Genomic DNA, 12,623 nt, shown 5'->3' on the forward strand with positions numbered 1-12,623 from the left:
CACAAAAAATAGAAAGGGGGCAGGTGTCTTGGGGGGGGGGAGAAGACTTTTTGTAATCCCACCTGCCAATGAACCCAATGTGTTCTGACTAGAGACAATTTTGGCTTTATGCTGTGTAGGTTGAGAGTCGCCTGTATTCCATTGTTATGCCTTCACCAGGAGTAGAAATAGTGAACAGGGAAGTCTGTGGAAATCTGGGAAGCAACTTGGGGCAAATATGCCCCCCCCAAAAAAAGAATAGCAGGTCCGGTTGGCTGGTTCTTGCTGTATACCTGAACTAACAATGAGCTAGTTGGACTCTCTGCAACCCTTCAAGAAACACAAAGAAAGGAATAGTTCTGGAGATGATGGCCGTGGAAGAGTTAACTGGTGTCTATGTAAGTACTATAACTGAATGTGAGAGGAACACAACAGCTTTCCAAGAGCAACGCAGGAGGTCGGCTTAGGCAAGTGAGCCAAATAAGCAGAATTCCCCCAAGGAAAAACGAGGAAGCACACTTTTTTCCCATTCCCTTGGCTTATTTCCACAAGCAACTTTTTGTCAAAGATCTAGCATCTTAGTTCCAGCTATCGAGCTATCCAGGCCTTCTTCTAATTCTTCCTTGATAATTAAACAATCCTCTTCTTAACAACGGCCTACTGTCTCCCTCCACTATGGACATTGATGGGCTTGGCAAGCAGTCTGGCTTGCTCCCCTGGCAACTGGTCTTGTGGTTAAGATGACATTTCTGTGACAACGTAACGTAACATTTTAAATGTTCAACAGGGTATTTTGGTTTCCTTTCTTAAACAGAACAATAGGGTCCCCTGCCCTGAACACACATTTGGTGTATTATTTGATCCAGGAAGAGCAACTGTTTTCAATTGCTCCTCTGTTATTTCAGTTACAGCTCTGCTGTAAACTAAAATTAAAGGGCCATCAAATGGACCCGAGTAGAAACAGGGTGAATGAGGGCTTCAGCTTTCTGTGCTGCCACTTTGAGAGTGTAAGCAGTGACCACAAGGTCAAGAAAGTTCTCTTTCTGGAATGAGCCAGTTGACTTTGTCCTGTAGACTGATAGGAGTTGACACAAAATAAAGCACCGTGCAGTTATGGACTGTGGGAATGGAACTCCTCATATAAGAGCCATATTTAATGTCTTCTGATCTGCATGGTACAGGTCGTGTTCATGGCTGTATGTGGGCCTGTTCTTTTCACCTTGGCCTTTGCCCAGAAACTTGGCTTAGATGGAAGCCCATGTGCAGGTACAGCTCTCTAATCTGCCTCAGTGGGAGACATCTAGGAAGCAGGTTTTTACTCCTTCCTCATCTTCCCAAATGGGGAGAAGGTCCAGGCAAAAAGTATTTAAGCAAGTTTGGTTTCATTTGGAAGGATGCCACAGGAAGCCCGTGGCATTTTGCAATATTTGTGTTTATTTATGAATGTATGCAAGCAGAGCATTGAACACAATCTGCCTCCCAGTAGGATTTTATTTTTTCCTACCCACGCTTAGTTTGCCTGCTCCCTGTGGCTGGAGGGATGGAATCAGGATGAAGAAGGCAACTGTTCTCTAGCCTTACTCAGCCGTGTACCTGAAATATCCCTAACAGAGAAATGCTTCTGGCAACTTTGCTCCTGACTGTTAATGGAAGTCTGAAGCAGAACATCTGGCTTTGTTAACATCCTCCTGTACAAACTCAGAGTCTTACAACACCATGTGACCATGGGGAGTTCTTGAAGGAAGAACAGGGTGGAAGATAAAGACAAGGCTTGTCAAGCTTTGTGCCCAGGGTGGGCTTCTTCCACCACAATGGTAGCAGGGAGATATCCCAAAAGACATTTTAGTTTAGCGTATCCATTGCTATATCCTGTGATTCAGGTCAAGTGGAGCTCAAGGTTGGTTCCAATCACTCTCCAGTTTCCTGACTGTGTGCATTCACACCCCGAGCAGAAAAACACACAGAGAGATTCTGGCCCTGAGTCCCTCTTCCACCTAAGGATTGTTGTTGAATCATATATCACTTCAGAGAGTTCTGCCAGACACTCCTGGTCTGTGTTTATAGATTTATAGTCTGTTCCTCCTCCAGGCAACCTTGAATGGCTTAAGCTGAAAAAACATTTGCATTTATTTATTAGTTATCTTTGCTAGTTATGTTTGTTAAGAAGTGCACTTATTATTTGTGAGCTGCTTCAGAAAGTCTAAGATTTCTCCCAGGGGAGGAACTTAGTTCTGGGATGGGTGCCTCAAATGCTTACTTTTCAGTGGTGGAGCAAATTTAGAGTTCAGGTTCCACTTTGCCACTAAGGAAGTCTGTAGCAGTCCTTCTGTTAACCCTCTTCCTAGAGCTAGCTGCCGGCCAGCAAGATCACTGTATCCTCCTCAGGGTTCCCAGTCTCATTAAATAGAGAAGAAGAATTCCTCTCAGAAAGGCTATAGATCAGATTCTGATTCCATCAGTGGTTTAATTGAGAGGAAATGACCAATTCAGCCTTAAATGGCACTGTTATAAACTGCTTGCACCAGGTTGAACCATAGTGTGTGGTGCTAAACCTGAGGTGCCTCTTGTTTCCCTTCACAGTCCATGCGCTGCTCTAAGCATCTGTTCTGCATCAGCTATGTTTTCCCTTCACTTTAAGAAATCGGGGCAGGGTTAATCTCCTGTACCATGTTTGCGTTCCAGGCATTAGTCATGAAACCACTGATGAAAAGGTGATTTTTGGCATCGAATTCAATTCGACGTTCCTAGAATGTATTCCAAAGTCCCAGCAAGCTTCCATCAGGTGGTTCATTCAACGCTCTGGAGAAGATCACGAGGAAGAGGTACGTTTGCGATCATTAAGAATGTCTCTTCCCTCTGGAAAACTGCTAACTCCATGGTCAAAGGCAGGGGTTAATAGAACGAACAAATAGAGTCTCCCTTGCCTCAGCTCACATACTTGGGAATGCTCCAATAATATCACAATGGAATATCAAGGCCGAGAAGACAATCCCTGTGCAATTAGCAGCCTTCCTTTTAACATTACGCATGGAGTTTTGGATATTCACTGTAATGTTCACACACACTTCAATTCTTCCATCCAGGCTAAATGCTGGGCTCATCACAGGAACCACATACAAGTCATGTTCAAACAAATCATGCAGAGATGACTGAAAATGGTCACAGAGATGGTGACCACCTTTCTCCATTCATTGTTTATCTGTGCATACATCTCCTCTGGAAGCTCATTTTCCCCAGGGGTTGGGAGGGGGAGAAGCACAGACAATTAACCTCTCAAGAGATGAGCGTAGATAAACAACAGAAGCTGAAAGAAAGGCTTTTGATTCCCCTGTGGCTTTCACTGCTGGTCTCTGGGGAGCTTATGAAACTCTGAGCAGTTGGAACCTGGCTTACTTTTTACGCAATGAGCATAACATTTGGTGATGTTAAATTCTCGAGAATAATCTTTTGGAGAATGTTCTTGACAATATTCTCCCAAAGATTATTCTCGAGAATTGAACATCACTAAGCCCATCCCATAACATAAAGCATGTATTCCGTATTCATAAAATCAGGTCCTTGCCTACTGTAAACCTATCAAAATACAAAAATTTTCATGTTTCGGAAAACATGCAGAGGCAGACTTTGGGGGATCTTTGGGGCAAAACGTTCACCAAAGGGTTTTGTTTTGCTTTGTTTTACAGTAGGGGGGGGGGGATAATAATAATGTGCCAGGTGAAGTTCTTGGATGATCTTAGAAGTTATGATGGAACATGATGGAAGGTGTACCTTTAGACCCTGAATCATGCATTTGTGTGCTCGTGTGTATATAATAATAATAATAATAATAATAATAATAATAATAATAATAATAATAATTTCCCCAGCCACTCTGGGTGGCTTACAACTGAAAATGTATGTGTGTATGCATTTAATAATTCCATAAAATAAACTCTGTTGCCATTTGTTCCGACTGAGCACAGGTTTCCTGGGAGGAAACAGAGGAGCAAACATAGATGTGGATAAGCCCTGAGATTCTTTAGGGAAGTCATGTGCTTTAAATGTGCTTTAAATGTATGGTACTCAGCCTTTCTCGTTGTTGTTTAGTCGTTTAGTCGTGTCCGACTCTTCGTGACCCCTTGGACCAGAGCACACCAGGCACTCCTGCCTTGCACTGCCTCCCGCAGTTTGGTCAAACTCATGTTCGTAGCTTCGAGAACACTGTCCAACTCAGCCTTACTCTTCGTAAAGTCACAGTTCCTTCCCATTTATTTAACAACTTTTCTTGCTTTCAGTCTTTCTTCATCCCTTTCTCTCTCACATACACTTTCCCCTCCTTTTGTAACCATGCTCCTTTTTAAAAAATAAATCATCTTAAAGGCTACCATATTTCAGGATGATGATGATGCCACCTTTTTGCACATTGTGCCCAGGATACTACCAAGTGAAGTGCTGTAATAGCTGCTGTGATGTTTCAGCGGATCTTGTAAATGTCACTCCAGAAACAGAAGGGTCATGTGTTGTTCACGGTGACATGCAATACCGTTTCCTGAGGGGAAGGAGAGGGCAAAATCCAGGCATTTGGCCCAGCAGGATGCCTCCCTGGTCTTCACCTTTCAGGTCATGCTTTGGAATCCCACTTCCAGTCAGAACAGGGTGTGGGGAGAGAACAGGATCTCTGCTGGTCCCGGAGCTGTCACCAGGTCATTCTGTCGCCAGTGGGAGTCCAGCTCCCTGCAGTCTGAACATTTTTTTAAAGGGTCAAGAGTCAGTTGCTTGGCACTCTCATTCTAGTGTTGTTGAATGAAGGCCGTGTTTGTTCCTGTGGTTTGAAAGTTAGTCACTGACTTATCACAGGAACTATGTAGGTTGAGGGAGAGGTGACAGAGATGAATTAATCTTAATAACATCTGTGATATTATTTGTTCATAATGCTGTATTCTTAGTTTTAGATTTTATGATTTAGGTGGAAATTGGTTTTTTTTCTTTTGTTGTGTACTTTTTGATGTGTTTTATTTATTGTTTATGACTTCTGTTATGTTGGTATTTATGTAAATCTTGTCATGTTGTAAGCTGCCTTGAACATTGTTTTAACTATGGAAAGGCAGCATACAAATAAAAGGATGATGATGATGATGATAAAGCTATAATGCATCTTATGCTCTTCTATTTACAGTGGACCCTCCAGATACGAACCTAATTCATTTCGGGGGTCCGTCCGCAACCTGAAAAGTCCGTATCCGGAGGCGCCACTTCTGCGCATGCACACGGCACGATAGAGCGTTTCTGCGCATGCGCGTGCAGCGAAACCATGGAGTATACACTTCTGGGTTTGCCACGTTCGCAACCCGAAGTTTACGTATCCGGAGGGATACGACAGTAGCGCTATGACTGTATTTATTCCTCATTAAGTTATTCTGCACACATGATGGGTAGGGCCAAAAAAGAAAAGAAAAGAAGAAGCTCTGATTTTTTTATTCGTTTCTTCAAAGGGGCCTCTTGTGAATATATAATATCTGAGCCCCCCCCCCCCTTGCATTTGATTGGCCTCAATGAAGAATCCCATGGAACTCTTGCTTTGCCAAACTGCCGTGTGTATTTCCAGGATATGTGACAAACCGTTTTCTTCAAATGACAACTGCGAGTTCCTGTTACTCCTTCCATTCCTTCATGTTTACAGTTGGCCAGATGGAACTGAGTCAGAAGAAGTTTTTCTTCACCTGCTCCATCAGTAATCTATTTTTTCATGTGTCTGTTTTATGTTGTTTGGAGTGGGCAGCGGCAGTAAAGTCTAGTTGGCAACCGCAATTGCAGAGTTCAGTAATGGTGAGTTCAGCCCTGCGCTTGCTAAACAGTTAGTAAAATTCACAGCTGGGAAAAGTGGCATGATGGTGGGATCTTGGCAGGACTTTTCAAAAACATGGATGGATGGATGCCCATGTATGCAAAAGGATGTTTCACTTGGTAATGACCTCACCTCCTGGATTTTGTTAGTTACCATTTCTGAGGCTCCTTATTTATTATTGTCTTGAGCAGAAAACTCAATGAGAACATTTTGTGGAAATAGTCATGGATCACAAGAACAAAATGGATGCATTAGATGTGACTGGCAATTCCTCTAGGCCAGTATTCCATCTTCTTGGCTGTTTCCTGGTTGGGGTGAATGGTGTGGCGCTGTCTGTGCCAACATTCCTAGTTTCCAAGGATTGAAACAGCATCTGGAATTTGCACTACAAGAGTTATGAGTGGCCGATACACATCTGGTGACAGCGCTGTTCACAATAGCAAACTAACTAGAGAACATTTCCAATACATTGGGCGTACTCTGCCAGTGCAACCTCCATGTGGAAACATAGGAATTGGAGCAGCGAGAACTCGTACGGTAGTCACATGAAATCATGGTAGTCTACAACTGGTGCCACGGGTCCTTTGGGAAAACACCTCAATGTATGCAAAAAATTCTATGAGCAAGGACACAGTGTTGAGGCCTATCAACAGATTATTTCAGGGTAGTAATGGATAGTCCTTGTAGGCCTAATTAATTGAGTTTATATCCTCCCCTTCCCCTCGAAGGAGCCCAAAGTGTCAAAACTCATCCACAATTTTTTTTAATTAAAGTATTCTAAAATCAGTTAAAATATTCTAGAAAGAGTTACAGTCATAAACATTCTTTCATACCACAATCTCACGGTTGCCAGGAACAGTATCCTCCAGCCACTAAGTGCCCAGATAAACAGGACTGTTTTCAAATGGGGAACTACCACTGAAAAGGCCTTGTCATGAGTCAATGCCAATTGGGCACCACCAATGCTAAAGGCATTCATTTAGGTACTTTTAGAGTTTTGCATGTTTTACCTTGAATTAGGCCCAGCAGCTCCCTGGCAGCCAATGTCGTGCTTTCGGACCAGTTGCACATGATCCAATCAGGTTGCCCAACTTGCCAGCCTAGCAGCCACATTGTGCACTAGCTGCAGCCTCCATAGAGTCTTCAACGGCAACCCCAGAGCTTTTATGGAAAAAAGTATCCCTTAATTAGAAGGCATTGTATTTCCCTTTGGAAATACAAAAAACAAACCCAACAGTTATTCTATTCCATCTCCAGCAGTAAGCTAACTGAACTCTCAGGTATGTTTTGTGGCAGACAGGAAAAAAAATGTGTTTGTCTATCAGGAAAGCTAGAGATTAATTTTATAAATGTGTTTGGTACCGAAACAAGAGACCAAATGACATAAATATATAAATATTAATAAAAATATAAATATATTTTCTCCCTTTTCATTTTTTTTTGTTCCTTGTGTAACTCAAAAACTGTTCTGCGTAACTCGAAAAACTTTCACACTGCATTGTTAAATTTGATTGGTTATATTAAGAAGTGCTAGTGCTAGAAGTGCTAGAAGACAAGCATTCCTGAGATTGTTGGATGAGGGGCTTGAAAACTCTGAGTGATTTAGAAATGATGCGTATTAATGTTATTACCAGCAGAGCTACCTACTTTTGACCTCAAAATATAGGGTGAGTTTCAGAATGGCCTAAGAGATGAAAGCAACAGTGTTTTCCAAAAATAATTCTCCGTTTGCCCCAACAAAAAAAAAAATGAATGCTTGCTTTTTGTTTCCACATTGCATTTAACCTGCTTGTAGCCTTTATTTTACCTCCAGTGCTTTTGCTGATTAATGAAGGAAAGCAGCCTTTGAAGCCACTCTCTCCTCACAGACAGGTGCAATATTTTAACAGTGGAAGAGCTGCTGTGGTTTGTAATGATGGGAGCTTTCAAAGCACACCATCCACAAAGGGCAAGTGGCATTGACCTAGCCTGATTGTAGGCGCAGTTTTGCATCCTCTGTTAATTTCTTTCTTCACTGCTTTGAGGCTTTCTGTCCAGAATACTTAAATATGACTCTCCAATTTGGACTGAAGAAGGCAGTTAAAATAAATGGTATTTTAGTCCTTTGTAATTATTCTAACATTGTTGTTTGGTCATGTCCGAGTCTTTGTGACCCCATGGACCAGAGCACACCAGGCACTCCTGTCTTCCACTGCCTCCCACAGTTTGGTCAGACTCATGTTCGTAGCTTCAAGAACACAGTCCAACCATCTCGTCCTCTGTCGTCCCCTTCTCTTTGTGCCCTCAATTTTTCCCAACATCAGGGTCTTTTCCAGGGAGTCTTGGGAGTCTTCTCTTCTCATGAGGTGGCCAAAGTACTGGAGCCTCAGCTTCAGGATCTGCCCTTCCAGTGAGCACTCAGTGCTGATTTTCTTAAGAATGGATAGGTTTGATCTTCTTGCAGTCCATGGGACTCTCGAGTCTCCTCCAGCACCATAATTCAAAAGCATCAATTCTTCGGCTATCAGCTTTCTTTATGGTCCAGCTCTCACTTCCATACTTCACTACTGGGAAAACCAGTAGTGATGTATGGAAGTGAGAGCTGGACATAAGGCATACTTAATTTATGAGAAAAATGCATTCCAATCTCAAAAATGATTGGCAATTGAAAGGTTCAGGGAAGACAAATTAGGAATTAGAAAACATATTCCCTCAAAGAATAGTGGTGGCATTGAGTGTAGGTCTACAAACTATCTGCAGCCACAATTATTAAAGAGAACATCCAAATGTAGCTGCAGTTTCTAGGGACTAGAAACATGTAACAGACAACATTGTTGGCTTACTGCCCTGTATATATGTTGTTGTTGTTGTTGTTGTTGTTGTTGTTGTTGTTGTTGTTGTTGTTGTTGGCTAATGACCCTTGGGGTCCCTTCCAACTCTACAGTGATATAGTTCTATGATTCTAGATTTTTATTTCCACTATTGGAGACAGAAAACTGGCCTAAGACAGATCCAACAGGACAGCTCTTACAAATGGCTTGAATGATTGAAAGCATATAGTTACCTCAGGATCATAGAATTGAAGAGTTGTAAGGGCCCTTGAAGGCCCCAAGGTATCTCAGCTAAAGCATCCATTACAGATGGCCACCCAACTTCTGCCTTTTCAAGCAGATTTTTATCTCCAAAGAAGGAGAGTCCACAGCTTCCCGAGGGAGACCGTTCCATTCTTGAACAGCTCTTACTGTCAGAAAGTTCTTCCTGTTGGAATCTCCTTTCTTGTAACTTGAAGGCATGGGTTCGAGTGATAGGAGGCATAGGCCAGTGACATCTTGAGAGCCCCTGGCTTAGATTACTAGGCAAGGACAAAAAAATACATCAGTGAATCAGCACCACATTCAGAGTGAATGTTTTTTCCATGGCTGGGAAAAGCCATTGTGCACTTCTGGAGTTCCAGCAAGTTAGTTGATTCTTTGTTAGTTCATTTACTATTATTCTATGTTGCTGGAATTTTCTGGAAGCTCAATTTGTTACTATTTTCCCATAGATCTGAATGTGGCCTAAGTTCAGTTAAGTCTGAACTGAATCCCAGTGTGAGAGAGGCTCAGGTTTGGGACCAGTGAGCAGAATTCATCAGAAATTAATCACAGCTAAATCCCATTGGATTATGTGGGATGTAAGCATTATATACAATTTGTGTTTATGCAGCTGATTTAAGCAAACTGCAGGGGCTGGGCCATATGGTTTCCTGCTCTATCTGCGATGGTCCCCAAGGATGTCTCAGTTCAGAGAATGTCTTGTTCCAGCAATAGTGTTTGAGCTCTCATTTCTTGGAGTGGTGCTCATGATCATGGGAGCTGTTTCAGGAATCTCCACCCAAAAGTCGCACCTGTATCTTGGAGCCCTCATTTCAGGGAGAAGGTTCTCTGCGGGAATTTGTCCCTGGGGCTGCCTGGGAAGCATCTTTAGGTAAAAATGATTGTTCAGATTGGCCCTTCTCCATGACTTGATTGCACCCAATATGGATATGAAACTATGTATACACTTGAAGTGGGCTTTTTCAGCCACGTTCCACCAAACATGGCTGTAAGTTCCATCAGCTTTGGTTCCAATTAGTTCAATATGGCAGGCAGTGAAATCCTATACAGTAATACCTCGGGTTACGAACACGATCCGTTCCGGGTCGTAGTTCGTAACCCGAAAAGTTCGTAACCCGAACCGCCATTTTGCGCATGCGCAAATCGCGCACGCCGCTTCTGCGCACACACGCATGGCGAAAATACTTCCGGGTTTGTGCAGTTTGTAACCCGAGTTGTTCGTAACCCGAGGTGTTCGTAACCCGAGGTACGACTGTACATGCTTATTGATATGCCTCACTGAATTCAATGCTGCTTACTCCCAGGTAAGTGCATATAAGATTGAAAACTAAATCTCTATAAAATGAAGAGGGCCCTATATAGTCTTTAAACAGCTCAGTTATATCAGTAACACTGGAACTGATATAGAAAGGGAATGAAAGCCATCCAAACAAAACAAAATCAATAATGTCATGCAATTGTCTTTGTATCCACCTTTTTTTGTCTGTTCTCTGGATTTAAGGGACCATTTTTCATCTGCCTCCCAGAAACTGATACAAATTAAGCATCTGTATGAAAGGTTAAAGATCTAGTAGCAAGTAATGAAATGGCAGGTGTTTATGAAACTCCAGAGTCCTGAGAGGGCGTAAAATAAAGAGGAAAGGCAGAATGAGGGCTGAACCTCTGGGCAAGCAGGATACGAAAGAAATCAAGGCGGGAGGGAAAGAGAGCAGTGAAGCGTTGCCCAAATCAGTCATCATTTCATCCTGTCAGAAGATAATAGCTAGATGATAGATAGAGATAGATAGATAGATGATAGATGATAGATAGATAGATAGATAGATAGATAGATAGATAGATAGATAGCTAGATAGCTAGCTAGCTAGATGATAGATAGATAGATAGATAGATAGATAGATAGATAGATAGATAGATATAGATGATAGGGCAGCCATAATTCAGGACCATTTAACACAGTCGCCGTCTTTTTATTCTAAAATGGGACCGCATCCCATGTGTTCCATCAGTTGCAGTTCTCTTTTAATTTACAGTCATACCTCGTGTTGTGTCCACTGCAGGTAGCGTTCTTTCATGTTGCGAATGCGGCAGACCCGGAAGTATTTACTTCCGGGTTCTGCCATGCGTGCATGCGCAGAAGCGTTATGCGTGCTATGTGCAGAAGTGCTCTATCGCGCTTTCACGCATGCGCAAAAGCTCCACTCAGGTTGGTGACTTTTTGGGGTGTGAACGGTCGAGGTAGCACTGTATGCTTGTTGGTAAGCCTGGATTTGCCTCTGTGATCTGTGAAAAGGCCTCCAAAACAGGGTGCAACCAAGACTGTTTTATCCATTGCAAGCGAAAAATGAGATGGGGAGTTATCACATATAAATATAGTACTGTAGTTGAATAGGATGGGGGGAGGCGATGCTGTAGGGGGTTAATGTGTGAGTAATGACAGGGCGGTTGACAAGCTGAGATAATAATAATAATAATAATAATAATAATAATAATAATAATAATAATAATATATTATTATTTACGGTATACCCTGCCCATCTGGCTGGGTTTCCCCAGCCACTCTGGACGGCTTCCAACAGAAATATTAAAATACAATAATTTATTAAACATGAAAAGCTTCCCTAAACAGGGCTGCCTTCAGATGTCCTCTGGTAGTTGGTAGTCTGGTAGTTGTTTTTCTCTTTGACATCTTGTGGGAGGGCGTTCCACAAGGTGGGTGCCACTACCAAGAAGGCCCTCTGCCTGGTTCCCTGTAACTTGGTTTCTCTCAGCGAGGGAACCGCCAGAAGGCCCTCGGCACTGGATCTCAGTGTCTGGGCAGAACGATGGAGGTGGAGACGCTCCTTCAGGTATACTGGACTAAGGCCGTTTAGGGCTTTAAAGGTCAGCACCAACACTTTGAATTGTGCTCGGAAACGTACTGGGAGCCAATGTAGGTCTTTCAAGACCAGTATTATGTGCTCTCGGCGGCCGCTCCCAGTCACCAGTCTAGCTGCTGCATTCTGGATTAATTGTAGTTTCTGGGTCACTTTCAAAGGTTGCCCCACATAGAGTGCATTGCAGTAGTCCAAGCGAGAGATAACTAGAGCATGCACCACTCTGGCGAGACAGTCCGCGGGCAGACAGGGTCTCAGCCAGCGTACCAGATGGAGCTGATAGGGCACAGCCCCTAGTAACACATATTTGACCTATGGAATTCATTGCCACAAGCTGGCTTTGGAAAAAGATTAAACATGTTCACACAGGGTTGGCCTATCAACAGCCAATAGCAATGGGAGGAGCTTAATAGACATTCCATGTTCAGCAGATCTCTTAATGCCCAAAAATGCTCCATCGGCTTCATTCATTGATGACCTCCCAAAAGCTTCTGGCTGATTGGAAGAAGGATGCTAGACTCAGTGGCCTTGGTCTCATCCAGCAGGACCCTCTTTTGTTAATTATTTCCCACTTGCCTTAATGTTATCATCCATGCTACCTTCATACATCAAATGACTGTCAAGTCCAGATTTCTTGGTCCTGTGCTTATCTCTCTCAGGCTGTCCCTTGGATTCTTCCAACCCACTAGATCAAATGCTAATCTCTTTCTATTCCTTTTTTTTCACTGAAATGCTTGTAAATATTAGCTGAGGCAACAGTGCAATCATTATTGATTCATTCCTTTCCTTTAGGGCTTAAATAAATCTTGGCCACTTACTTGTATGAGTTTTAATCAGATAGAGCAGCATAAATGTCTATTTGGATGAAGTTAA

General features: G+C 42.7%; 1 protein-coding gene across 2 annotated transcripts in view; it reads left to right on the plus strand.

The window, feature by feature from the left end:
• Positions 1 to 12,623, plus strand: part of SEMA3D (semaphorin 3D) — a 172,165-nt gene that overhangs the window by 147,268 nt on the left and 12,274 nt on the right. Inside the window, exon 17 of one of the 2 annotated variants that reach the window (XM_035137527.2) lies at positions 2,662 to 2,801. In XM_035137527.2, coding sequence (XP_034993418.1) covers positions 2,662 to 2,801 — 140 coding nt within the window. The other variant, XM_035137529.2, reaches the window with a different exon arrangement.

The sequence above is a fragment of the Zootoca vivipara genome, chromosome 5 (genome assembly GCF_963506605.1).
Source record: "Zootoca vivipara chromosome 5, rZooViv1.1, whole genome shotgun sequence".
In the NCBI taxonomy this organism is placed as follows: Eukaryota; Metazoa; Chordata; class Lepidosauria; order Squamata; family Lacertidae; genus Zootoca; species Zootoca vivipara.